This window comes from Chrysochloris asiatica, unplaced genomic scaffold (assembly GCF_000296735.1).
Source record: "Chrysochloris asiatica unplaced genomic scaffold, ChrAsi1.0 scaffold00246, whole genome shotgun sequence".
In the NCBI taxonomy this organism is placed as follows: domain Eukaryota; kingdom Metazoa; phylum Chordata; class Mammalia; order Afrosoricida; family Chrysochloridae; genus Chrysochloris; species Chrysochloris asiatica.
Genome location: NW_006408764.1, coordinates 1,333,786 through 1,355,668, shown reverse-complemented (window position 1 = coordinate 1,355,668; position 21,883 = coordinate 1,333,786). Strand labels below are relative to the sequence as shown.

The 21,883-nt window shown below is 45.7% G+C and overlaps 1 protein-coding gene across 1 annotated transcript in view; it reads left to right on the top strand.

The window, feature by feature from the left end:
- Positions 1–7,520: 7,520 nt before the first annotated feature.
- MAPKAPK3 (mitogen-activated protein kinase-activated protein kinase 3) overlaps positions 7,521–21,883 on the top strand; it is a 37,223-nt gene continuing 22,860 nt past the window's right edge. Inside the window, exon 1 of the mRNA XM_006873559.1 lies at positions 7,521–7,802. Within this exon, the coding sequence (XP_006873621.1) occupies positions 7,578–7,802 (225 nt within the window). The 5' untranslated portion in view covers positions 7,521–7,577. The remainder of the gene's footprint in view (positions 7,803–21,883) is intronic.

The window sequence follows — 21,883 nt, the reverse complement described above, 5'->3', positions numbered from 1 at the left end:
TGAACTCCTTGGCTTGTAGGATCCCCCCAGAATTTTCTCTTCTCCAGGTCCAACAGCTGTACTGTTGTTTTGTTTTATCCTTTTGTTGCTTCATTGTTTTTGTTTGTTTATTCAGTCTCCTTTTTTTTCTCTTTCCATTCCCTTGAATTTTATCTTTTCTATCTCTGCTTTGTGTTTCCTTCTTTTCATCTGTTTCTCATTTGTGTTCTTAATCTCTTTTTTTCCCTTTTGATTTTTCTTTACTACTCTCTACTCACATTTCCTTTCATCTTCCCTCTTCCTGTTTTTCTAAATTTTTTTCCTTTCTAATTTTTTCCTTTTGTTTCTTCTATTATTTTTCTCTTTAATAGGTACATTTCCTATCTCTCTTTTCTCTCATATTTTGCTCTTCTATAGCTCCATTTCCCTGTTCCTCTTTTGTCTTTGTAGTCATTATATTCTTTTCACACACACATACACACACACACACACACACACACATACATGTTGCTGCCTGTTTTTATTGATGTTGTTGTTTTTCTCTTAATGATTTGCTATTTTCATTGTTGGTTCCTTGTTTTATTCTGTTTTGTTTTCTTTGTGTGTGACTGTGGGAAAGGTGTTTTCTCTCTCACCCAACAGGAGATAGCAACCATACTCATACAGCTCATTCACAACTATACCCTTAGGAGCTTCAGCTACTGGGCAAGAGCCAATACTGGCTACAATACTATCTGATCAATGATATACAGCAGCCAACATCAGTCAAACCCACCCTAAACTGAGGTGACCAAATAGTGAATGAGAACAGGGTACACATTTCCATTCTCTAGTTATACCCACAGGAGACAGTTGGTGAGAGTCTAAGTCTAAGAATATGTCAACATACAATCATCAATTAAATACAAATATGACAACCCCACAATGCCCCAGGGACAACAGAAATTTTAATTCACAAGAAGAAACAAGAGAGAATGGCTCAAACAAATAACCGAGATACAGAACCAGAAAACATTTCTGAGAAAGAAAAGATAAGGGAATGGACTGAAAAAGAATTCAAAAGAATGATATTTGGGTATTTTCTAAGAAAGAACATAGAAAAGCTTTAGAAGAATTCAGGAAAGCACTACAAGAACAAACTAACAAATGTGAATTTTGAAACAATACAAAACCTGCAATTAGAAATCTAGAAGATTAACACTAAGAATTAAGAAGTGGCCAATACATTGAAAGGGTATAGGAGTAGGTTAGAAACAATGGAAGCCCAAATTAGTGACCTTGAAGATAAATTTCCTAATACTAGTATAATAGAAAGGAGCTCTGGTAGCGTAGTGGTTACGAATCGGGCTGTGAACCTTAAGGTCAGTGGTTCGAAACTACCAGCAGCTCCGCGGGAGAAAGATGAGGCTTTCTACTCCCGTAAAGATTTACACCCTCGGAAACCCTGTACAGGGTCGCTATGGGTCGGAACCGACTCTAAGGCACTTAACAACAACAACAAAGTATAATAGAAGAACAATCAGAAAAAAAGAAAAAAAAACAAAAAGTCCAAAGAAAGCCTAAGAGTCATGTGAGGTACCATGAAGAATAGTAATTTATGGATAATGGGAATTCCAGAATAGGAATTGTTGGAAGAAAACTTCCATAACATGAAAGACGAGAAGATAAGCATACAAGAAGCTGAACCAACCCCAAACAGGATTGATCCCAAAAGAAAATCACCAAGACATATCATAATCAAATTTTCCAAAAGATTCTTGAAAGCAATTGGGAAAAATGAAAAATTACCTATAAAGTGGAACCAATAAGATTAAACTCTGATTTCTCAGCAGAAACCATACAGGCAAGAAGGCAATGGGATGACATATACAAAACTCTGAAGGAAAAAAATTGCCAACCAAGAATCATATACCCAGCAAAGCTGTCCCTCAAATATGACAGCGAAATTAGGATGTTTCCTGATTAACAGAAATTAAAGGACTCTGTAATGATCAAACCAACTTTACAAAAAATGCTAAAAGGTGCTCTTTGGAATGAGAATAGCAGACAACAACCTGAGATTAACATACGTAACACCAGCACCCAGAACTCAATCTTGAGATAAAAGTATATGAAGTCAAACAAACCTTCAAGACTGAATATAACAATTTATAATGATGTCAACTACCAAAAAAAGAGAGGGAATAATGTAGATACAGAATTTCCAAATAGCAAAAGTAGATTTCAAGATAAAACAGACTGTTTTAACTAGGGGGAAAAGTTAATAAATTACAGGGTAACCTCAAAGAAAATTTAAAAAGAGGGAAATCAGGAAGATTTGATAAACATTAACACAACAGAAATGGCAATGTAAAGAAAACCCACAAACAAAATGATACCAGCACAGAAAATGATGTAGAACAAAGAAACCAGCAGCAGCACACACACACAAACACACATAATAAAATTACAGCAATCAATTCATACCTATTGATAATTACACTGACTGTAAATAATTTAAATGTTTATTTACAGTCAAGAGACAGAGAGCAAAATGGATCTTTCAAAATGCTGTCTACAAGAGACACACTTCACACATAAAGACAAAAATATACTAAAAATCAAAGGATGGAAAAAGTATATCGAGCTAACAGCAATCAAAAATGAGCAGGTATGACAATTCTGATCTCTGATACAAAAAACTTTAAGGCAAAAATCTGCATAAGAGACAAAGAAGGACAGTATGATTAAAGGGTCATTTGAACACGAGAACATGACCATAATGAGTATCTATGCTCCCAATGAAAGAGCCTCAAATACGTAAGTCCAAGCTTAATAGAACTGATAAGGCTTTCTGCTCCCAAGAAGATTTAAAACCTTGGAAACCTTATACAAGGTTGCTATGCCTAAGAACCGACTCAGCAGCACTTACCAAGAACAACAATACAACTGAAGAAAGAAATAGACAACTCTACAATAGTAGTTGTTGTTGTTAAGTGGTGTTGAGTCAGTTCTGACCCATAGCAACCCTGCATAGGATTTTCAAGAAGTGGCTGGTGAGCTTGAACTGCTGACCTTGCAGTTCAAATTGACTTTGCAGTAATAATAGCAGATTTTTTTTTTTTTTTTGCAACTTGAGAATTAAGTTTTTTTATTGTCTCATTTCTTGCATTTGAAATATTTGCCTGAGATTCTTTGCTGTAGTCCTTAACAACAACAAAACTGCAACCAACCACTTTGTAAGGCTTTCCCTCTCTGTCAATTTTGCAGAGGCCTACCCATTCCCCTAAGGAGCTCTGGTAGAGTAGTGGTTACAAATTGGGCTGCGAACCGCAAGGTCAGCAGTTCAAAACTACCAGCTGTTCCGCAGGAGAAAGATGAGGCTTTCTGTTCCCGTAAAGACTTCCAGCCTCAGAAACCCTGTACAGGGTCACTATGGGTCGGAACCGACTCCACGGCACACCACCACCATCAGCCTTAATCAAGTTGGTGTTCAGCACATAAGGTCTCTACTAACTTGACATGCATAGGCTCATAACATTTGGATTGTTGTTAAGTGCCATCAAATCGGTTCCCAGCCATAGCGACCCTCTATAGGGTTTCTGAGAAACAGCTGGTGAGCTTGAACTGGTGAACTTGCAGTTCAAATGCTTTGCAATTTGGCACATTAACCTGCAGTGCCACACCAGGACTTCTCACAGTTGGATGCAAGCACACAAACATGAGCTTGGCACTTATCTAAGGCTTTGGCAGCTTTGTGAATTTTACGTGCTAGGCAATCATGGATAAGGGTGGTCTTCAGCACGTCTCCTAAAGCAGTGTTAATGTCCATTACACCTTCAGCAGCAGTACTTTCCTTGGTCATGGCGGTGGTTTACTGGTAGAGCCGAATCTTGACTGTATCCAGAACTCCATCTCCACGGGGAAACAGAATAGTAGATTTTAATACACCAATTTCGATGAAGGACAGAACAACTAGAAAGAAACTCAATAAAGACACAGAAGAACTAAATAACACAATCAGTTATAGACATATGACCTCATAGACATATATAGAACACTCACTCCAGCAATAACACAATATACATTCGTTTCCAGTGCACACAGAACATTCTCCAGAATAGATCATATGTTAGGCCATAAAGAAAACCTTAATGAACTTTAAACATCAAAATAGTAAAAAGCATTGTCTCAGATCAATGCTATAAAATTAGAAATCAACAATACAAAGATCAAGGGAAAAACATAAAATACAATGAAATTGAATAACACCATGCTTATAAGTTATGGGTTGCTATGAGTGGGAACTGACTCTATGGTGCTGAACAACAACACTATTGTAAAAAGTTAAGAAAAGCTTGATAAAAGAAACATTCTATGATGGTTACCAGGGGTGGGAGAGAAGGGAAAAATTTTCACAGGCTAGGGGGTAGACACATGTTAACATGGTTGACAGGGAAGGCAATATACAATAAGAGGGAGGTTGGCAGAGGAAAGATGAAGGTAGCAGAAGACACAGGGAGGAATGCAAAAGTGAATAGAGGTACAAACTGTTAACTGATGGTACATGGAGGGGATTGTAATCAATGTAATAAAATGTTGTTGTTGTTCAGTGCCGTCGAGTCGGTTGCAACCCATAGCGACCCTGAACAGGGTTTCCGAGGCTATAAATCTTTACGGGAGCAGAAAGCCTCCTCTTTCTCCCACAGAGCAGCTGGTAGTTTCGAACTGCTGACCTTGCAATTCGCAGCCCGATTCGTAACCACTACACTACCAGAGCTCCTTATGTATAGTACATGATTTTTTAAAATGTAAAACTGATGATCTGCTCTTAATTCACAATAAAAAGTTTTTTTTTTTGTACGTTCAGTGCAATTGTAATATCACTCCATTAAAAAATTTTTTTTTAAATAAAGGTATCTTCATGGAGACTACACCATGCACCATATATTCTGGGCTGGAGCAAGGAGTCGGTCTCCACTCTTTGCTGTCTAGCCCTCTGTTTACCCAGAACCCTGCCTCCCCAGAATGAGACCTGGCTTAGCAATTTGACTTTGCCCAGCCAAAGCAAACTACCTCCAAAGGGGAGTTCCTTCTCCAGCCTCTAAACAGCAGAAGCTACCAAATTCCAGGGCTTTCTCCCAGGCTTGGAGATCCTGAGTCAGATTCTCAGGTGGGGCTCAGGAACAGAAGTTCTGAATCCAGCTGGCATAAATATGTGTGAGTGTGTGTGTGTATGTGTGCATGTATGCATGTGTGTGTGTGTGAGCGCACATGTGTACATGTATATTGGAAGTGTGTATGCCCTTTGCAAACATGTGTGTATATATGTCTTTGTATACATGCACATTTGTAAACATACACAAGCATGTGTTTGCACTTGTGGGTGTGTCTGGGAGGATGAGGAAACAACTAAGAGGAGAGCACAGTTCTAGAACAAGAGCTGGACTCTGGAACTATGCTTTAGGGTTGGGATGGGGGCACGACCATGACAGCTGCTGACCTCAGGCAGGTCTCTTGACCTCTCTGGGATAGTTTGTGATGCCAGGGAATGGGTACAACTCTAGAAGATCATGCAACTCCCTGGGGAAAGCACCTATCGAGTTCAGCAAGTCTAGTTGAGATTGTCCTTGGAGATACGTGCTAAGCTTGAAGGTTGCCTCTAAGAGACAGAGTCAGAGTCCCGGCATCCTCATACTCACTCAGCGTCTGTAGAGTGCAGGTATTCACCAAAAGTTGTAGCACTGCTTTTCTAGCCCACCCACTTACCCACCTACCAAATGATCATCAAAGGCTGACAGAGGTAACTAACTGTTCAAGAAGGGCACAAGTGCCTGCTTTTAGAAGATGGACCTGTTCCTACAGTCCCGGTGTCCACATGCGTGGACACCACGCGCACGGAATTGGGGGAGGGAAGGTTGCCAGATCCCTATTCGGAAGTCCAGAAGATGACTTGAGATGCCTTTGGGTGGGAACGAGGTTGGTGCCTGCAGTTATACCGACAGTCTGTAGATGGCAACAGAGGCCCACACAGCGCAGCACCATCCTTGCACCAAGTGAACGAGGAAGATTTGTTTGCTGTAGTGAAGATGTGTCTATCCCAGGAGACAACTACCATTCTATGGCTCCAAGTAAATTTGCTTTCTGGGTGACTCCGTTTCCCCACCTGTAAAATTAAGATTATTTAGTGGTCTGTACTGGAGTCCTCGTGTGGCACTGTAGGCTAAGCACTGGACTGCTAACCCCAAGGTCAGAATTCCAAACACACCAGCCTCTCCTTGGAAACTCCATACAGGTTCGCTATGGAGTCCTGGTGTGGCACTTTAGAATAAGAACTGGACCGCAAAGTCGGTTTGAGCCGCAGGGTCGGGGGTTCAAACTCACCAGCCGGTCCTCGGATACGCTATACTGGGTCGCTATGAGTGGAAACTGACTCGAAGGCACTTAACACCACCACCAACTTAAGTCGGAACCGATGCGACAACACTCAACAAAAACAATTGGGAGAATTGGCTCACAATATGTAAGCGGTTACCTTAGTAAGCACAGACTGAGAGACCAAAATGAGGAAGGGAAAACTACAAAGCGAACAGAGAATATTTGTCACTGGGCGAGGACGATGGATCTGACCAAATGGAAGTTCCAGATTTCTGGTCCAAGAACGCTGTATCTCAAATGGCTAAAATGAGCTAAGGATATGACCAGGAGATCAACAAAAGACAGGCTTCCAGGGCGGCAGAGACGCCCAGAGCTACCGGGGAGAGACATTCGTGAATCAAGCACCCATGTGATGCCACTTTGCCCAGCATGTTAGCAAACCATTCAGAAGTTGTCTATGCTGGAGGTTGGCTACCACTAGGGAAGTCGGAAGCTACAGTTTTGCAACCCAGACTGAAGAACCCCCTGGCAGCGTGTGGAGAAAACAGTCTCCCAGAGAAACAAGATATCCTGCCCCGTGACCTCCCAGGTCACCTGTAAAATTCGGGGCTTGTAGAGATCACTCGGGACTGGGGTGTGTTGGCTCTAGGTTCTCGCGCGACCTCCACAGACCCGGGAGGTTACCGCCCCTCCGAATGCCCCGCCCGCCCTTATTTCTGCCTGGACTCCTTCCTTCCATGCCCTGCTGGGGCCCGCCTGGCCCTTTAAGGCTCTAGGAACGGGGCCCCAAGTCGGGATGACGCGCTGGGGGCGGTCACGTGGGCCGCGGGCCGCCGAACTCTCGGCCCTGGGCGCTCTGCTGTCCTCCCGCGTCCGCCACCGCTGTCCCTGTCTCTCGTTCCAGCTGCCGCCAGGTACGCCTCGCTAGGTTCCCTCTCGGCCCACTCTCGGGATCTAGTGGCCACTAGATGCCTGGTCCCTTCCCCTCCTGACACGTGCCGGGGCAGGACTCCAGAACTCGCTAGTGTCTGGTTATGTGACCACCGCCTCTTGTCACGCGGAGAACTCAGGTGGTTCGCCCCACATTCCTAGTCTTGTCCCTGCCCTCAACTAAGCCCTGCTTAGGGGTTCCAGAACTTGGGTATGGTGGGAGAGTCTGGACGGAACTCACTCTTCCACTCTCCCTCAGGTGGTCCTGGACGCGCCAGGCTGGGGCCGCCTCTAAATGCCCCGCAGGGGCCATGGATGGTGAGACAGCAGCGGAGCAGGGGCCCCCTGCGCCCCCGCCCGGTGCACCTGTTGGACTTGGCTTGGGAGACAGTCCCTCTCTAGGGGTGCGGCGCGAACCCAAGAAGTATGCGGTGACGGACGACTACCAGTTGTCCAAGCAGGTGCTGGGCCTGGGTGTGAACGGCAAGGTGCTCGAGTGCTTCCACAGACAGACGGGCCAGAAGTGTGCCCTGAAGGTCAGTGACCCCTCACCACGGCTTTGGGTGACCCGGAGGGCCTAACAGCAGAGACTTGTGGGTCCAGGCTATAGCCAGGGTCCATGCTAAGTCTCCTATGTTCAGCATCACATCTCATTTTTATCATTTCTGTGCCATCAGGCCTGCAGTTCTCCCTGTTTTACAGATGAGAAAACTGAGGCTTAGAGTGGCTCAGCTCTGAGTGTTCCAGTGAGCAAGGGGTGGAGTCATTAAGGGTAGGCCCTCTGTACCCGGAAGCAGGGAAGGAGTGGTTTCTCTCTCTGGGGTTTTGTCTCAGCCCTCACTCAGCTTGGCTGTCCTTTTTGTGCTTAGCAACTCTGGCTGTGGCTGAGCCCTTGGCTGGGCTTGAGGTGGGACTGCTCGGTTCCTGGGGTTCTTCACCTGCTGGGCAGAGGTCTAGGCCCATCTCATCTGTGGGTAAGAGGCTGATGATGGGCCTCCTATTGAAGTCACCAGACAGACCTCTGTTGAAAGGAGCAAGCCTGATGCCAGCATGACCCACCCTGGCTCTTGGGCAGGCCAGCCATCTAGTCAGAACACAGCAAAGGTTTACTGAAGCCTGGTACAGGCCTTGCTCATTCAGGGGGACCTGATGGTGGCTGTTCTAGCCATGTAATTCTGATTTAAGTCACAGTTTTGTGCCCAGGACCTTACCCCATACCCAGAATCCTTCATATCTGTCATTAGCTAAGAACTTTGCTCATCTGCAGCTGTGCTGGTGGCCACCTGGATGGGTGGAAGTTGGTTACAAGTATAGCAAAAGTTGTGATTATAAGCCTGAGCACAGAGTTCTACAGATATGACTCTAATCTCTGCCCTGCATTTGCCAAGGCGATATTCTGGATTCTTGAAACCAGTTTCCTCCTTTATTCAGGAAGAAACATGAAGTCATATAACATAAGCTTAAAATGAGATGAGGATTACAGAGTACTTGATATTGGGCTTAGCACAGACTGTAGGACTTGTTTAGGGCACGTGGTCTTGCAAGTATCTCATATTGGACCTTAGCCCAACACATGGTAACTTTGCCAGGGGCACTAAGACCTATGAATGGCTTGTTTCTCCAGAGTAGTCTTGGAGGGGATCTGAGAATGGGTTCAGGACTGAGTTGTGGGGTTAGGCCCCAGGCACAACTTCTCTGTCCACTAACCTAGCAATGGAACAGGGTGTTTGGAGTCCCAGGCAGGGGATTCTCTGAATCCTTCAGGGAAAAAAAAAGATGTTTCTTCTGAGGGGATATGGAGACAGATATATTTATGTAAAATAGCACCTGTAGCAATTAGTTTTAGATTGCTGAATGATCTCTCACAGCTGGTGATGGGAACTTTGATAGTGAATAGAAACTGCTCATTGCGCCCCCTTCCCCCAAGTTGCACCCAGGGCACCTGACATACCTGTCATACCCCAGATATAACCTCTGTATGGAGATAAGGGAATGGGGAGTGGGAGTTTACACCTTGCTATTTTTTAAAATAACTTAAACATAATATTTTATTTATTCAGTTTTGATAAAAGTATGCACAGCAAGTTAGGTTCCCATTTGACAATCTCCACAAATTGTTCAGTGACATTAGTTACATTTTACACAATGCATCAACATTCTCTTTAATTGTGTTCAGTTTGTTCCCTTTCTAGTCCTTTAGTTTCTATGTCTTCTTATCTTTACTGTTGAGTAATTGTTGACCTTTTGGTCTCATACAGATGATTTTTACGTAGGTTGCCAACTTTATGGGTAATATCCGCTATGTTGTGTGCCACTCTGCTATTTTACTAAAAGGTGATCTCAGGGGATAGGCTCTGTTTTAGGTGTAAAGAGTGTCTCAGGGCAATAGTCTTAGGGAATCCTCTGTTATGTACTATTATAGTTCGTCTGGTTTTATTGTTTTGTTTTGTTTTAATAAGAATTTGAGTTCTGTTCCATATTTTTCTCCCAATCATCCGAGACCAACTTCTCAAAAGTAAAAATGAGACGATAGGGGGCAGAGAAACTAGAATACTGGAAAAGGCAGAATGGTCAGTGGTGATAACCAGACACCATCTAGTTCTTCTTGTCTCAGGGGAGCTGAGGTTGTAGCTCATATAGATTTGTTTTTTCTTTGCTCTTTTGGTTACTTTCTTACAGTTTTGCTCTTGGCAAGTTGAAACGTGTACTTGTTTTTAGATGGTACCAGAAAACCAATTTTGGGAATACACTTCTCACTTGGCACCATTCTAGCCCCTTTCCTGTGCTAGGGTTAGGGAGATGCTTGGGTAGGCAATGGACCAGCTAAGGACAGAAAACTGCTTCTCAATATTAAGGTTTTGGCTTTGTGGGCCGCAGGAGAGTTCTGACCAGTCTCTGTGCTGCCCCAGATGCCATGAGTCAGGTGGTGAAAGAGTAGGAGGCTAGCGTTCCTATACAGGCAATACCAACTTTAATGGGGCTGAGTCTAGCCCCTTCTCCATAGATGTGTGCCCGTCTCATCATCTGTTTTCTGACCATAGCAACTTCCAAAGCACCTCCTCTTGAATTTAGGGCCTCAGTATTTCCCCTGTTTTGGGCTGGGAACTGCGATCAGCCTAGAGCAGGTTCCTCTCTCTCCTCCTCCTTTAGGTTTTAGAAGTAATTGTGACTGGAGGTACTAGCCCTTAGTTTATTCTCAAAGGGAACATGGATCAGATGTGACCCCAGTTCCTTCCTATTTTCTCCCCTCTGCTCCTTCACTGACCAAGCCTGGAAGCCCTCATGCAAACCTCTTAGTTGCTGAGAGACTCGACCTGGATTGGGGACCAGCCTGCCATAGTCATTATAATTTACCATGAGTGACTATGGCCCTGAGGAGGGATCTCTGTGCTTCATAGCTTCTGCTTTTCACCTAGTGCTGCCAACATGTCCCTGGCGATGAGTAGGTCTGGGCCCAGGGAGTTCAGTTAGCCCACAAATAGGTGTCAGCCTTCTCCTCAGCTGTTCTAGTTCAGTCTGAGTAGATACCAAGCACTCTACTTGGTGTCCTTCTGCCTCCATAGGGCTATACCCCAGGGCCTCAGATTGGCTTGCCCTCATTTTGTAGCCTGTCTAGTTTCCAGTCCAGGGTGAGCTGCCCTTCCTGGTGGTCTAACTTGGTGCCCTGACCTGTCTCCATGACCATCTTCTCAGCCCTGTTGCTCAAGATGGAAGTTAGTGTTTAACGTATGATCTGGAATGCAGCAGGCACTCATAATAACAGGAAGCGTTGTGGTCACTGTCCCTGTAGCTGTCATTGTTCACTGTGAGCCCTGGAAGATCAGGCCACTCCCTCCCAGGGTCCTGGGCCTCTTCCCCTTTTACTTAACTTGGTCCATTCAAGCCTCACTCACACTCAGCTGCTCTCTGCTGGCAGTAACTGGAGTACTGAGCAGTGCTAGAACTGCTGAAAGAGAAGGATTATGGGGGCAGGGGACTGACTTCTACTGACCTCTTGCTTGTGCCTCCTTCCAGGCCTAACTGGTTAGTTGGCACCACTCAGCTTCACCCCTCACAGCCCTGCAGATCTTTGTTCCCCATCACATCCAAGACCTCAAATCTTGTCATGTATGTGGAAGTAAATGGTCAGAAGTCACATGGCTTGTTTGGGAGGAGGGTTCTCAGCAAAGACCAGAATCCCCTCCCCTCCTGATTTCCTGCCCAGACCACTGTGGTTCTCTACTTCCTGGCAGGCAAAAATGGCAAAGGCTCTCAATAAAAATAATAAAAGGCCCAAGGAGATACAGGGTCTACATGTGGAGGAGAGACTTTTCATTCTTGCCTCTTCCCTCTGGGCCCTGAGGCTAAGGTTCCTTCCCTTTCAGTCCTCTGGGATCTTCTGTTGCTTCTTCCACCAAGGAGCCTGGAGTGGTGGGGCCGTGAAGTGTTATTCCCTGGGAGATCTCTGGGCTGAGTCTCTGCAGAGAGCATCCTACAGAGAGTTGTCCCAGAATCTGGGGAAGCTGCTGGGGCTGTATTGCTTAGGACACTTTCCCTTCCCTTGGTGACAGTACTGGTGTCATATATCTGCTGGGAGCCAGGCACTGCTCTGTATGCCCAAGAGCACAATGCCGAAGAGGGTACATTTATCGTAGCAGATGGGACACTAAGTTCTGGAAACAGATTTCACTTATTGTCACACAGGGAGTTGAAGAGGGACTCAAGAACTTGACTTGATATACTTCAAGCTTCTAAATTTGGCATTTGTGGCCTTAGCAATTCAACCCACCTGCCTTTTGTATCCTGGGTGACATCTTTCCTTCTCTTGCACTAGAGAATCCCTTTTTACTCATCAAGGCCCAGCCCCACTGCCCTCTTTCCCAGGAAGCTGTCCAGAGCCCCTGGCTTTGTGGGCAATGGAACCTTTTGCCCCATAGCAGTAATATTCCCCGTTGGTTCACCTGTGGCACTGGGGCCATCTGGGCTGTGGAAGGCTCATACCTGGAAACAGACAAGGCTCACCACTCTGTCGCACTTCCAGCCAGGACCTGGTGTACAGTGATGTTGTTGTTATTAGTTGCCATCAAAGCAGTTCTAGCTAGTGAAGACCCCACATGTGCAGAGAAGAGCTGTACTGCATAGGGTTTTCAAGTCTGTGACCTTTCGGAAGAAGATCACCAGGCCTCTGGTACACCTTCCAAGTCATATCTGGGTGGGTTCAAACTGCCAACGTTATTGTTAGTAGGCAAGCACTTAAATATTTGTGCCACTCAGGGACACCAATAGGGGTTCATAAACCTATGCTGGCCCCTCTGAGCTTTGGAAGGAAGACTGGGAGCTAGACTTTTCCTTTGTTTCTTCCCCACAGAAAAGGAAGTCTTTGACTACTTCTTAGAGATAATGTGTCACAAATGTTCTCTATTTCACCTGTGCTGAAATTCACAAATAGATCCAACAGGGGAGGCCTGGGCTACAAGGAAATGCCTATTGATACGGCCATTTCTTTACCCAGCCTGGTGTGTTAGCCCTATCTCTGAGAAGTAGGCAGAGAGGCTCTCTTTAACCAAAATGCCAGGAGGAAGGTAAAATGTGACTTGGATGCAGATACTAGGGGCCAGTAGCCCCAGAGTCCAGTATCCCAGATGCCTCACCCTGCCTAGGCAGACAGTGCCCATTACTCCATGGGTGGGGCTGACCTGTTGGGGCTGGTGCTGCTAAGCTGGATTTGAGGCTGGGTGGGGCAGCCAGGTGGGTTGGGTACTTTCTCATTTGGCAGCTGCCACCCCCTCACCTGCCATCTCTAGACCAATCAGATCAGCCCCAGCCACTTGTTAGTCAACAATTCAGGAGCCGCATTGTAGGGGGCCTTCAAAATCAATTTCACTGCACTTGAGCTTCTCTTTAGATTGCTGAGGAGTTCATGTACCACTGTGCTGCTGGAACCATCTAAAAAACTAGCCAGCCTATGGCTATTGAGTTGATTCTGACTCCTAGTGACCCTAGATGACAGAGTAACACTAGCGCTAAAGGTCTCCAAGATTGTAATCTTCCATAGTGGACGTAGAATGCCATATTTGTCTCCCATGGAGCTGCTAGTGGGTTTGAACTGCTTACCTTGAAGTTAGTAGTTGGGCTTCTTTCTGAACTGCCAGGGATATGCAGTTTCCTTTTTAAATGAAGAACCTGGAAAGGGTATCAAACCTTAAGAAAATTAACTCCAATGGTGGAGTTTTAGGCAGGGGTTAATTATTTTAAGATGCTTCACACCACATGACCAGCTTGCCTTGTTCATGGATTCTCAGAATAAGGTTCCCATAATATTGGCAGAATCCGCTCTGTTGGGACTTCTTGGGTCTTTTTCTTGCCATGTTCAGGAACTGATGCCATTTCCCTGGACTCCAGGCCTGGTGGTGTGGATTCTAACAGTCCTATAAATGGTTAACAGTTTTCCAGCCCCTCTGTCTGGCAGGCCACGTGCCCAATCTATGACAAGTGTTATTTTACCTGTCATTCCCATTTTATGGATGAGGATACTAGATTCAGAGGGACAAATAACTTACCTGAGTTATATTGCTGGTGAATGGCAGGTCTGGTATGTGTGTGAACCTCAGCAGTCTGACACCAGTCTCAACTTCCAACTCACTCTAACCGTATGCATATTCATGTGGACATGGGAGGGTCTCTGAGACTTGGCTCCTGGAAGGATGCTGGCATTTTTCTCCATGGGTTACAGTATCTGGGGCCCCAGCAGCCCCAGCTGGGCCCCAAATAATGCTGCTGGTAGTGTTTGCCCAGTCTTCCTCACTCTACAAGGTCCGGTGCCTGTGAATGGACAGGTGACTAGCCACAAAATAGGATGCCACCAAATGCCAGGACCTTGATGGCTACTGGGCTACCTCAGCAAAGTTATGTGGCTTGTCCTAGGTTTCACAAGTCTCAAGAAAGCCTGGTCCAGCAGAGCCCAGAACACTACAGACAGGAAATCAGGCTCGCAGGTGGGTGAGAGGAAACCATGTGTGGGCTGAATCAGCCCAGGGAGGCTGCCTGGAAGAGGATGCCAGCTTTAATTCAGTCCTAGTCTGAGAGGGATGCAGATTGTAAAGGAAGACGCTGGGTTCATGTGACAACATGTCTGGTTTGGACAGCTCAGCTCTTGTTGTTGGGTATTTCTTCCCCACTCAGGGTGGTGTGTCCTGGTAGCATGTTGCTGTGTGTAGTGGGGCTGGTGCCATGGGGACTATGGAGGCACTGGAGGGCTTTGTGGATGAGACATTTCTGTGGAGCTTTAAGAGATGAGAAAAAAAGAATAATGGTGACTCTCCAGTTTCCCTAGCTCTCAACCCTCATACCACCAGAAGCCTCTGTCTTTGGTGCCTTCCCTTACTATGTGAGACAAAAACTCTCCTTCCTTCCTCACTGCTTTCTCTCCTATGTCACTAGGACCCTTGTGGAGCAATATAAGCAGGGGGGCTGCAAGGGCTCCTGGGTCATCTGGCCTGTTGGTCAGACTTTGTGGGAAGGGCTCAGTCTCCATAACAACAGAGGTCTCTATATGTCTGCTGAGGTCTGCACTTTAATTAAGAAAGTGGTTTTCCTACTTGGACCCAATCTTCCTCTCCCACAGTCTCCTTGGGACATCATCATGGAGGATCCCTGGGTGGGGCAGCAGTTATAATATCTGGCTCTGTAGTCCCCTGCCTCCCCCCACCACAGCCACAGTAAGAGCTGAGGACAGTGGTCATCCTCAGGTGAGAGGACATTCTGAGCACACCTGTGTCAGAGAACAAACCATGAACTGCCTGGATAGGGTGTTCTCTTGCTCTCTGGTTGGCCAGACCAGGCTCCTGTGGGTTTTCCCAGGAAAAAAGCAGTTCTGCTGCCCTTGCTCCCTCTGTTGGAGACATTGTATAGTCCCATATGAGGAAGGAGCAGAGCATGGACCTGAATTCCATCATGCTACTTTATTTCTCTCCAAGTGACCTTGGATAAGGGGCAGTTTTAGAATCTTTTGTCAAATCATCTTTATGTGGGGCAGTTGAATACATGTTGGGGAGCAAGATTAGGCCTTGGTGGCTGTAACTACTCCTTTTATTTATGCACAGGCTAGCAGACATTCAAAGTCAATGGAAGGAGGGATTATTATTTGGAATAGCCTGTGTGCATTTTTTTGCGGCACATTATTGGCCTCTAAGAGTATTTACTTGGGCTGGTGGGATGTTAGGCACCAGATTGGGGCCTATCTGACAATATAGCCACCACCATCATTGGCAGCCACCACCACCATTGTCAGGCACCACAATAGGAGGGCAGGATAGAGAACACATTTCAGACAACATTTTCCTACTTCTCAGGCCCAAGGTGGTTTGTTACTTCCATGCTGGCTTGTCTGGGCCAGAGGAGACCAGGGTGGATTTCAAAATGGTTTGGTTGCCAGAACCCCAAGGGGGCTTCAAGCCCAGGACCCTGCACCTGGGGGAGCAGAGTGGTGTGAAGGGAGTTCTGTTCCTGGGCCCTTCTATACACACACATATACACACTCATACCCACCCGACTTGGAACTAAGTTGATTAGACTGTGTGTGATTGTGATGAAAATGGGTTGTGTGGGAACTGTGGGAGTTAACACTTTCAGCAGGAATACAAAGCTACTGTCTCAGGGAACAAGGTGCTTGGAGATCTTTTATGCAGTGGACAGGCCAGAGATGCTGAAAATATCAATTGTTTTTTCTTCAGATTTGGTGTTTTCTTTAGACTAGAGCTTTGTCCTTGCTGTGTTCTCATCATGGCATTCTTTCTTTCTCGTCTTCCTTGTCCCTCTCATTTCCTCCTTCCTGAGACTGTTTCTCTCCTTTCATTCAGGCCCTCCTCTTTTGGGCCTAACCACTCTCTGTGTCATGTGATCCAGGTTCTTTGGGGCCCCTTCTCTGTAGCCAGGCAGGCTGAGGGCAGGCAGAGGACAGCCAAAGGCTAGACCAGCTGCTGGGGATTCACCCTCTCCAGCCTGCAAGCTTCTCCCTAGAGGGTGGGATGGGGGTGGAACAGGAGTGAGGAGTGCCTGACCATGCCCATGCCACTTACGGTACCCCTTCCTGCTACCAGCTCAACAGGGCCCAGGTGGCCTTGGCAGCCAGAACAAGTGGAGTCAGGTGTATGTGGGTCCAAGTGCAACCTGAGGTGTCCCCTTGTGGAGGGTGGGAAATCAGCTTGGGCTGTAGACTCTGCTGTTGTGGCTCCTTTTATGGCCCAATGGTCTGTTAAGCCATAGGTGTGGTATCTCCCAGAAATCTCATAGGCTGTGGTCAGTGTGAGGAAGGGGCTTGGGTGTTAACTGTGCTGGAACCTCAGAACCAGCTGGAGTTGTCTGTGGAGGGCCTAGAAGGGCTCTAGATATGAGGTACAAACTGTGCTCATTTTGTGTGAGTTGTCCTGAGAACTAGCTGGGAAGAGCATCTGAGAGCGGCCAACTCTAGCGTGCCCCCACATATCCTGGACTTGCACTAGACTCCTCACCTGACCTCCTCACCTTAATACAGCTTAGAGACAGTTTTCAGGAGTATGAGGAGCCAAGGCTTAGTCCTGTCATCCCATTCCTAAGCTTCAGCCTCCGGATTGGGTGCCTAGTTTGCTCCGCCAACATAAACAAGCCCCTTTTCAAGACTCAACAGAGAGACTGGCAGGAGCTCGTCACACTCTCCTGCAGGCAGAGGCTGACTGGGGAGGGAGAGGTGTACCTGCTAGCTGAGTGCTTTTAGGACTTCTAGAATCAGGCTTCTTCTGGCCCACCTTCCTAGCAGGTATATGCCTCTTAGTTTCAGGTTGAGTCCCTATATTTACAATTCCATATTGTAACCAAGACAAGAAACTTTCAAAGCTGAAGCCAGAAGTATGTGTATGCCTGTGGGGGGGAAAGTTGAGTGTCACTTTGGAAAATGGGCCCCCACCTGGGGCACATTCTACACAAACACGCAGAATCTGACAACCGGGTGTTATCACCCCGTGCCATGGGGACAAAGATGGAGGTTCACAAAGGTAGTCACTCATTCAGGGCCACATAGCCAGAATGTGCCCAAGCTGGGCTGGAAACGCAGCCTGTGTGACAGCCAAGTCCTGGCCTGTAGCCACCCTTCCCTGTGTGCCAGGCTCAGCCGTGGATTAGGGGCTAGGCTCCTCTCTCAGGCCATGGTCTGTCCATCTGTAAAATAAGGGGTTGGACGTATTGCATTATAAGGGCCTCCATTCTGGTTGTGGTCAGTGCCAAGTAAGCAGGTAAATGGGGCTCACTGTACCCCCTGCTGGAGCTGGGAAGCAGTCAGCCAACACCACTCCTTGGCTGGTCTGGGCAACTTGGTCTGTGTTCCGCTAGGGACAGGTTTGAGGACCCCTGCCAGCCTGCTCCATGACCCAGTTAAATATCGAGTCAGGCTGAGTTGATAGCAGCTTACATCCTTTCCCTAGAAAGGCCCATCCCCACAGCACTGTGTCACTGAATGCTGTCAGGAGCACCACCCTAGTTCTCCTGCCCCCAGGCTGTTTCTGTGACTGAGTCTTTATGAAGTGATCTGAGACAGGAAAGTCTCCCAGGAACTGGCTGGATGCTGGCGTCCCAGGGGCCCTCTGGCTGAACAGAAACAAGGAGAGAGGGGCCAAGGGCCAAGGGAGGCTGGAAGCCTGGACAGTCAGCGCCCCAGGCAACCCTGGGAGCAGCCAGAGTAGAGTGAGGGCTGCCTGTGCTTGGCTGGCCTGTGTGTGGAGCTGCAGAGCCATGGATGCAGCAGATGGAAGTGGGAGAGGTGGGAGAGCTACTGAGCATGCCTGACATTAGCTCGCTGGCTCATCGGCCTGTAGCTTGAAGGGCAGGTCTGTTGGAGGTAGAGTGCAAGGGGAAGTGTCCCCTAGAGTCTCTGCATAGTGTGCCTTTGTTGTTGGTCCAGCCTATCTTCCAAACTCCCACTTCTTCCACTTTTTATCTCTGTGGCCTGTCTTCAGGGGGACAGAGAAAGATCAGCTCTGTCATTTTTCTGAAAACTGGAGGGTACTGGGTTCTGTCTTTGCTCAGTGGGCTGGAGACAGCCCGCTGGGTGCTGGGGACCTCAGCAAGGGTCACCTGGACTCACTTCACCTGCCCTTTCACATACTTAGAGGGTCCTCCTCATGAATAGATCCCATCTCAGCCATAATGTTTGTACCCACAACTTTCATAGGCCTCACTGTCGCACAGCTGGTAAGTTAGAGGTTCGTATGCTGTAGGATAATGCACTGGACCACAAGGTAGGTTTGAACCACAAAGTTGGCGGTTCAAATTCACCAGTTGCTCCTTGAAAACTCTCTTCAGGGTCACTACGAGTTAGAACCAACTCCACGGCACATAACAACAGTAACAACAATGACTGAGGTGGGGTTTCCATGAGTAGGAATCATTGAAAGGACATTATTACTTAGATTAGAAGAAAACACTTATGTTTCCTAAAATTTTCCAGCCTTATAATGAAAAAATCCTTTTTTTTTTTTTAAAGGTTTTTATTGTGGATTGACTGAAAGTTCACAGGGCAGATCATCAGTTTACATTCAACAAATCATACACCTTGTTTCATTACAATGATTATAATCCCTTCCATGTACCATTAGTTAACAGTGTTTCTCTGTATTCACTTTAGTTTTTTTAAACAACAACAACAAAAAAACCCCACTTAGGCATATATAATAATTTACACCTCCAAAGGGTACATTGTGCAAATCTGCCTCCTGGCCACCAGCTCTTATTCCTTCTGTTTCCATGAATCTAGAGTCCGCAGCTGCTCCCCATCTCCATGATCCCATGTCTGCCTCCACCTCTGGCATCTCTGCTTCTCTGGATAAAGTCCCGCATTCTGCTTGTGCTCTTCTCCCTTGATGGTCCTAGGGTCCTCTGTTTCTAGACTGTAAAATTAACCACTCCCCTGTTTTTGTTATAAAACTTCAACTTTACAATTGTGACAGTCGCAATTAATCATGATAACAATTATTCACTATTGAATCTTACAAATCTTATTCTTATATCTTTTCACCAGACCCATCTAGACAAGATGAAAACTATTCAGTGGGGACACTATTTCCCCCCATACTCTTAAACTGAACTCCCTCTTGAAACATTGTAAGCCAGTCGCTTCGTGCCTTTATTGCTCCCTCATTTTAGGTAGCCAATGTCTAAGTTGCCAGTCCCTATCTACCCTGTGTACAGAGGAGATAGCATTGTACTTGATGTGAAGCCTCCTTCCCTCTGTTGATATTTAGAGCTACTATATCCATAAGTGTGGCACTGTGGGCTAATGCGTCAGGCTACAAAGTCGTTTGAACTGCAAGGTCAGTGGTTCAAGCTCACCAGCTGCTTCTTGGAAACACTATACAGGGTCGCTATGGATCAGAATAGACTCGATGGCACTTAACAACAACAACAACATATCCATAAGTATAGGTCAGGTTCACCAAATTGTAGCAATTTACCCTTGTTTCCTTTATAAAAAAAAAAAAATGTTTTTTTTTTGTAATCTTCCTCTAGTCAAGTTTTGATTATCAAGCCATCGAGGCTAGGTTAAATGGGTTCTGTCTGCAAGTTTGGGTGTTTCTGTGCATATCCCCTCATTTTCATATCAGATGGATGCTTCACTCTCACTCAGCTCTAGCCCTCTGTGGCTATGTCCTAGTCCATGGGCTCAAGTGTCCTCAGGTCTCACCACACTTTGGACCAACCAGCCCTTTCTCTTCTCTCTCTCATCTCCAGGTCAACGGGATTCAATGGACTGTGGTTGAACTCAGCCCATTTCTTCATTGCTACCTTTCCCCCTCTTCCACTCACCAGTAGACCAGTGTGGTTGCCAGCAAGCTTACGTGCCTGTTCATGTGTTCCCTTTGAGTTTTAGTTTTAGAGGGTAATTTATCCTGAAGGAACTTGATTGCTTGCCTTGATGGCTTCCTGGCGAACAGCTTGCTTATTCTTGTAGTAGCCAGTCATGCTGACATTTTTGTTTTGGGTTTTTCCTGATGCTCTTTCTTTGAAGATGTATCTTCTATCACTCTAGCTATTCCAGGCTGGTCTGCTTGTCCTTGCTAATGGGAATATCCCACCTCAGAAGGTTCTGGATGGCACTCAGGATTCTACCTAAAGTCTTATGCTCTGCCAAGGCTTTACAAGAGACCTATTTCACTGGGCAAGTTATAGAACCCCTTTTCAGTATTCCAATCAGTTATAGGCTAAAGATGGGCTTACAAGTTTTCTGTAATCATGTTTTCCAACATTCCTTTCTATCCCATTCAAGTGTCTATTTTGCAGTAGTAGGCAAGGGAAACCAATATTCATAACAGTCAAGCATTTTAGTATTATTTTCCCTCTTCCAACTATGCGTAGATCCCTGTATTCCAGAGCCCTGTTGTTCCAAGTTTGAGCATGCATCCCTATTTACCTCTGCCCCACTTAGGCCATTCAAACCTGTCTTAGTGTTCCCCTATCTATCTTGTTCTTCCACCTCCTCCCCCTTCTTGTATTGCCCTCCCCAACACCTAAACTAAAGCCCCCACCCCAACCCCATTGTGGTTACTGTTGTGGTTTACCTTATATTCCATTAATTCTTCCCTCCATTTAAGACAGTCTATTTTATCCTGTAATCTACCTGACCTTTTCACCACCTGGATCTCTGTTCCTCTGTGTTTACCTTCTTTCACATTGTAATTGTTTTGATCATAGACTGACCTCCCAGATCCTCTGTTCTTATCATTTTATTCTGTTTTTGACTCTTCCATTTGTTGATTGAGTTCAGAGTGATACTGCCTCATACGTCATTCTCTGGTTGTTGTCTGTTCTTGTTGGTTCTCAGTCCACAGAATGTTTTTCTGTGGAAAAATATCCTAATGTCTTTTAGGATATTTGCATAGCAGGGTTAGCTTTGGCAGAATCCCTTAGCATCTGTTTATCCTGGAATGTTTTGATTACAACACCGTATTTGATTGACAGTTTTGCTGGTTAGAGGATTCTTGGGTGGCAATTTTTTTCTCTCAGTGTTTTATATATCTCTCCCCATTGCCTTCTTGCCTGCATGTTTCTGTTGAGAGATCCAAGCCTAATTTATTTGATTTGCTTGCCTTTGTATGTTATAATTCTCTTTTCCCTAGCTGCTTTCAGGATTCTGACCTTATCTTTGATTTTGGAGAGCTTGATTCTTATATGTCTTGGTGATTGTCTTTTATGATCTATCCTTCCTGGAGTTTGTTGACCTTCTTGAATGCTTATTTTTTCGCTTTTCAGGATGTTAGGAAAATTTTCTTCCAGAAGCTCTTCAACTGTCTCCTCTGTGGACTTGTGTGATTCTTCCTGTTCCAGAATGCCAATAATTTTTAAGTTATTCCTCTTCATGTTATCCTACATGAATCTTAGCCCTTCAGATTTTTTTTATCCTTTTTTTTGTTATTGCTCTTCTATCTTAGTAGTGTTGAGAGATTTATCTTCTAGCTCACTAGTTTTGGCTTCTATGTCTTCAGTTCTACACCTTTTCCCTTTCAGTGTATTGTCCATTTCTTATATTCTATTATTAATCATTTGGATCTCTTTCTTTAGGTTTTGAATTGTTTCCAATGCTGTATCTATCTTATTTGATCGTTCTTGTAGCACT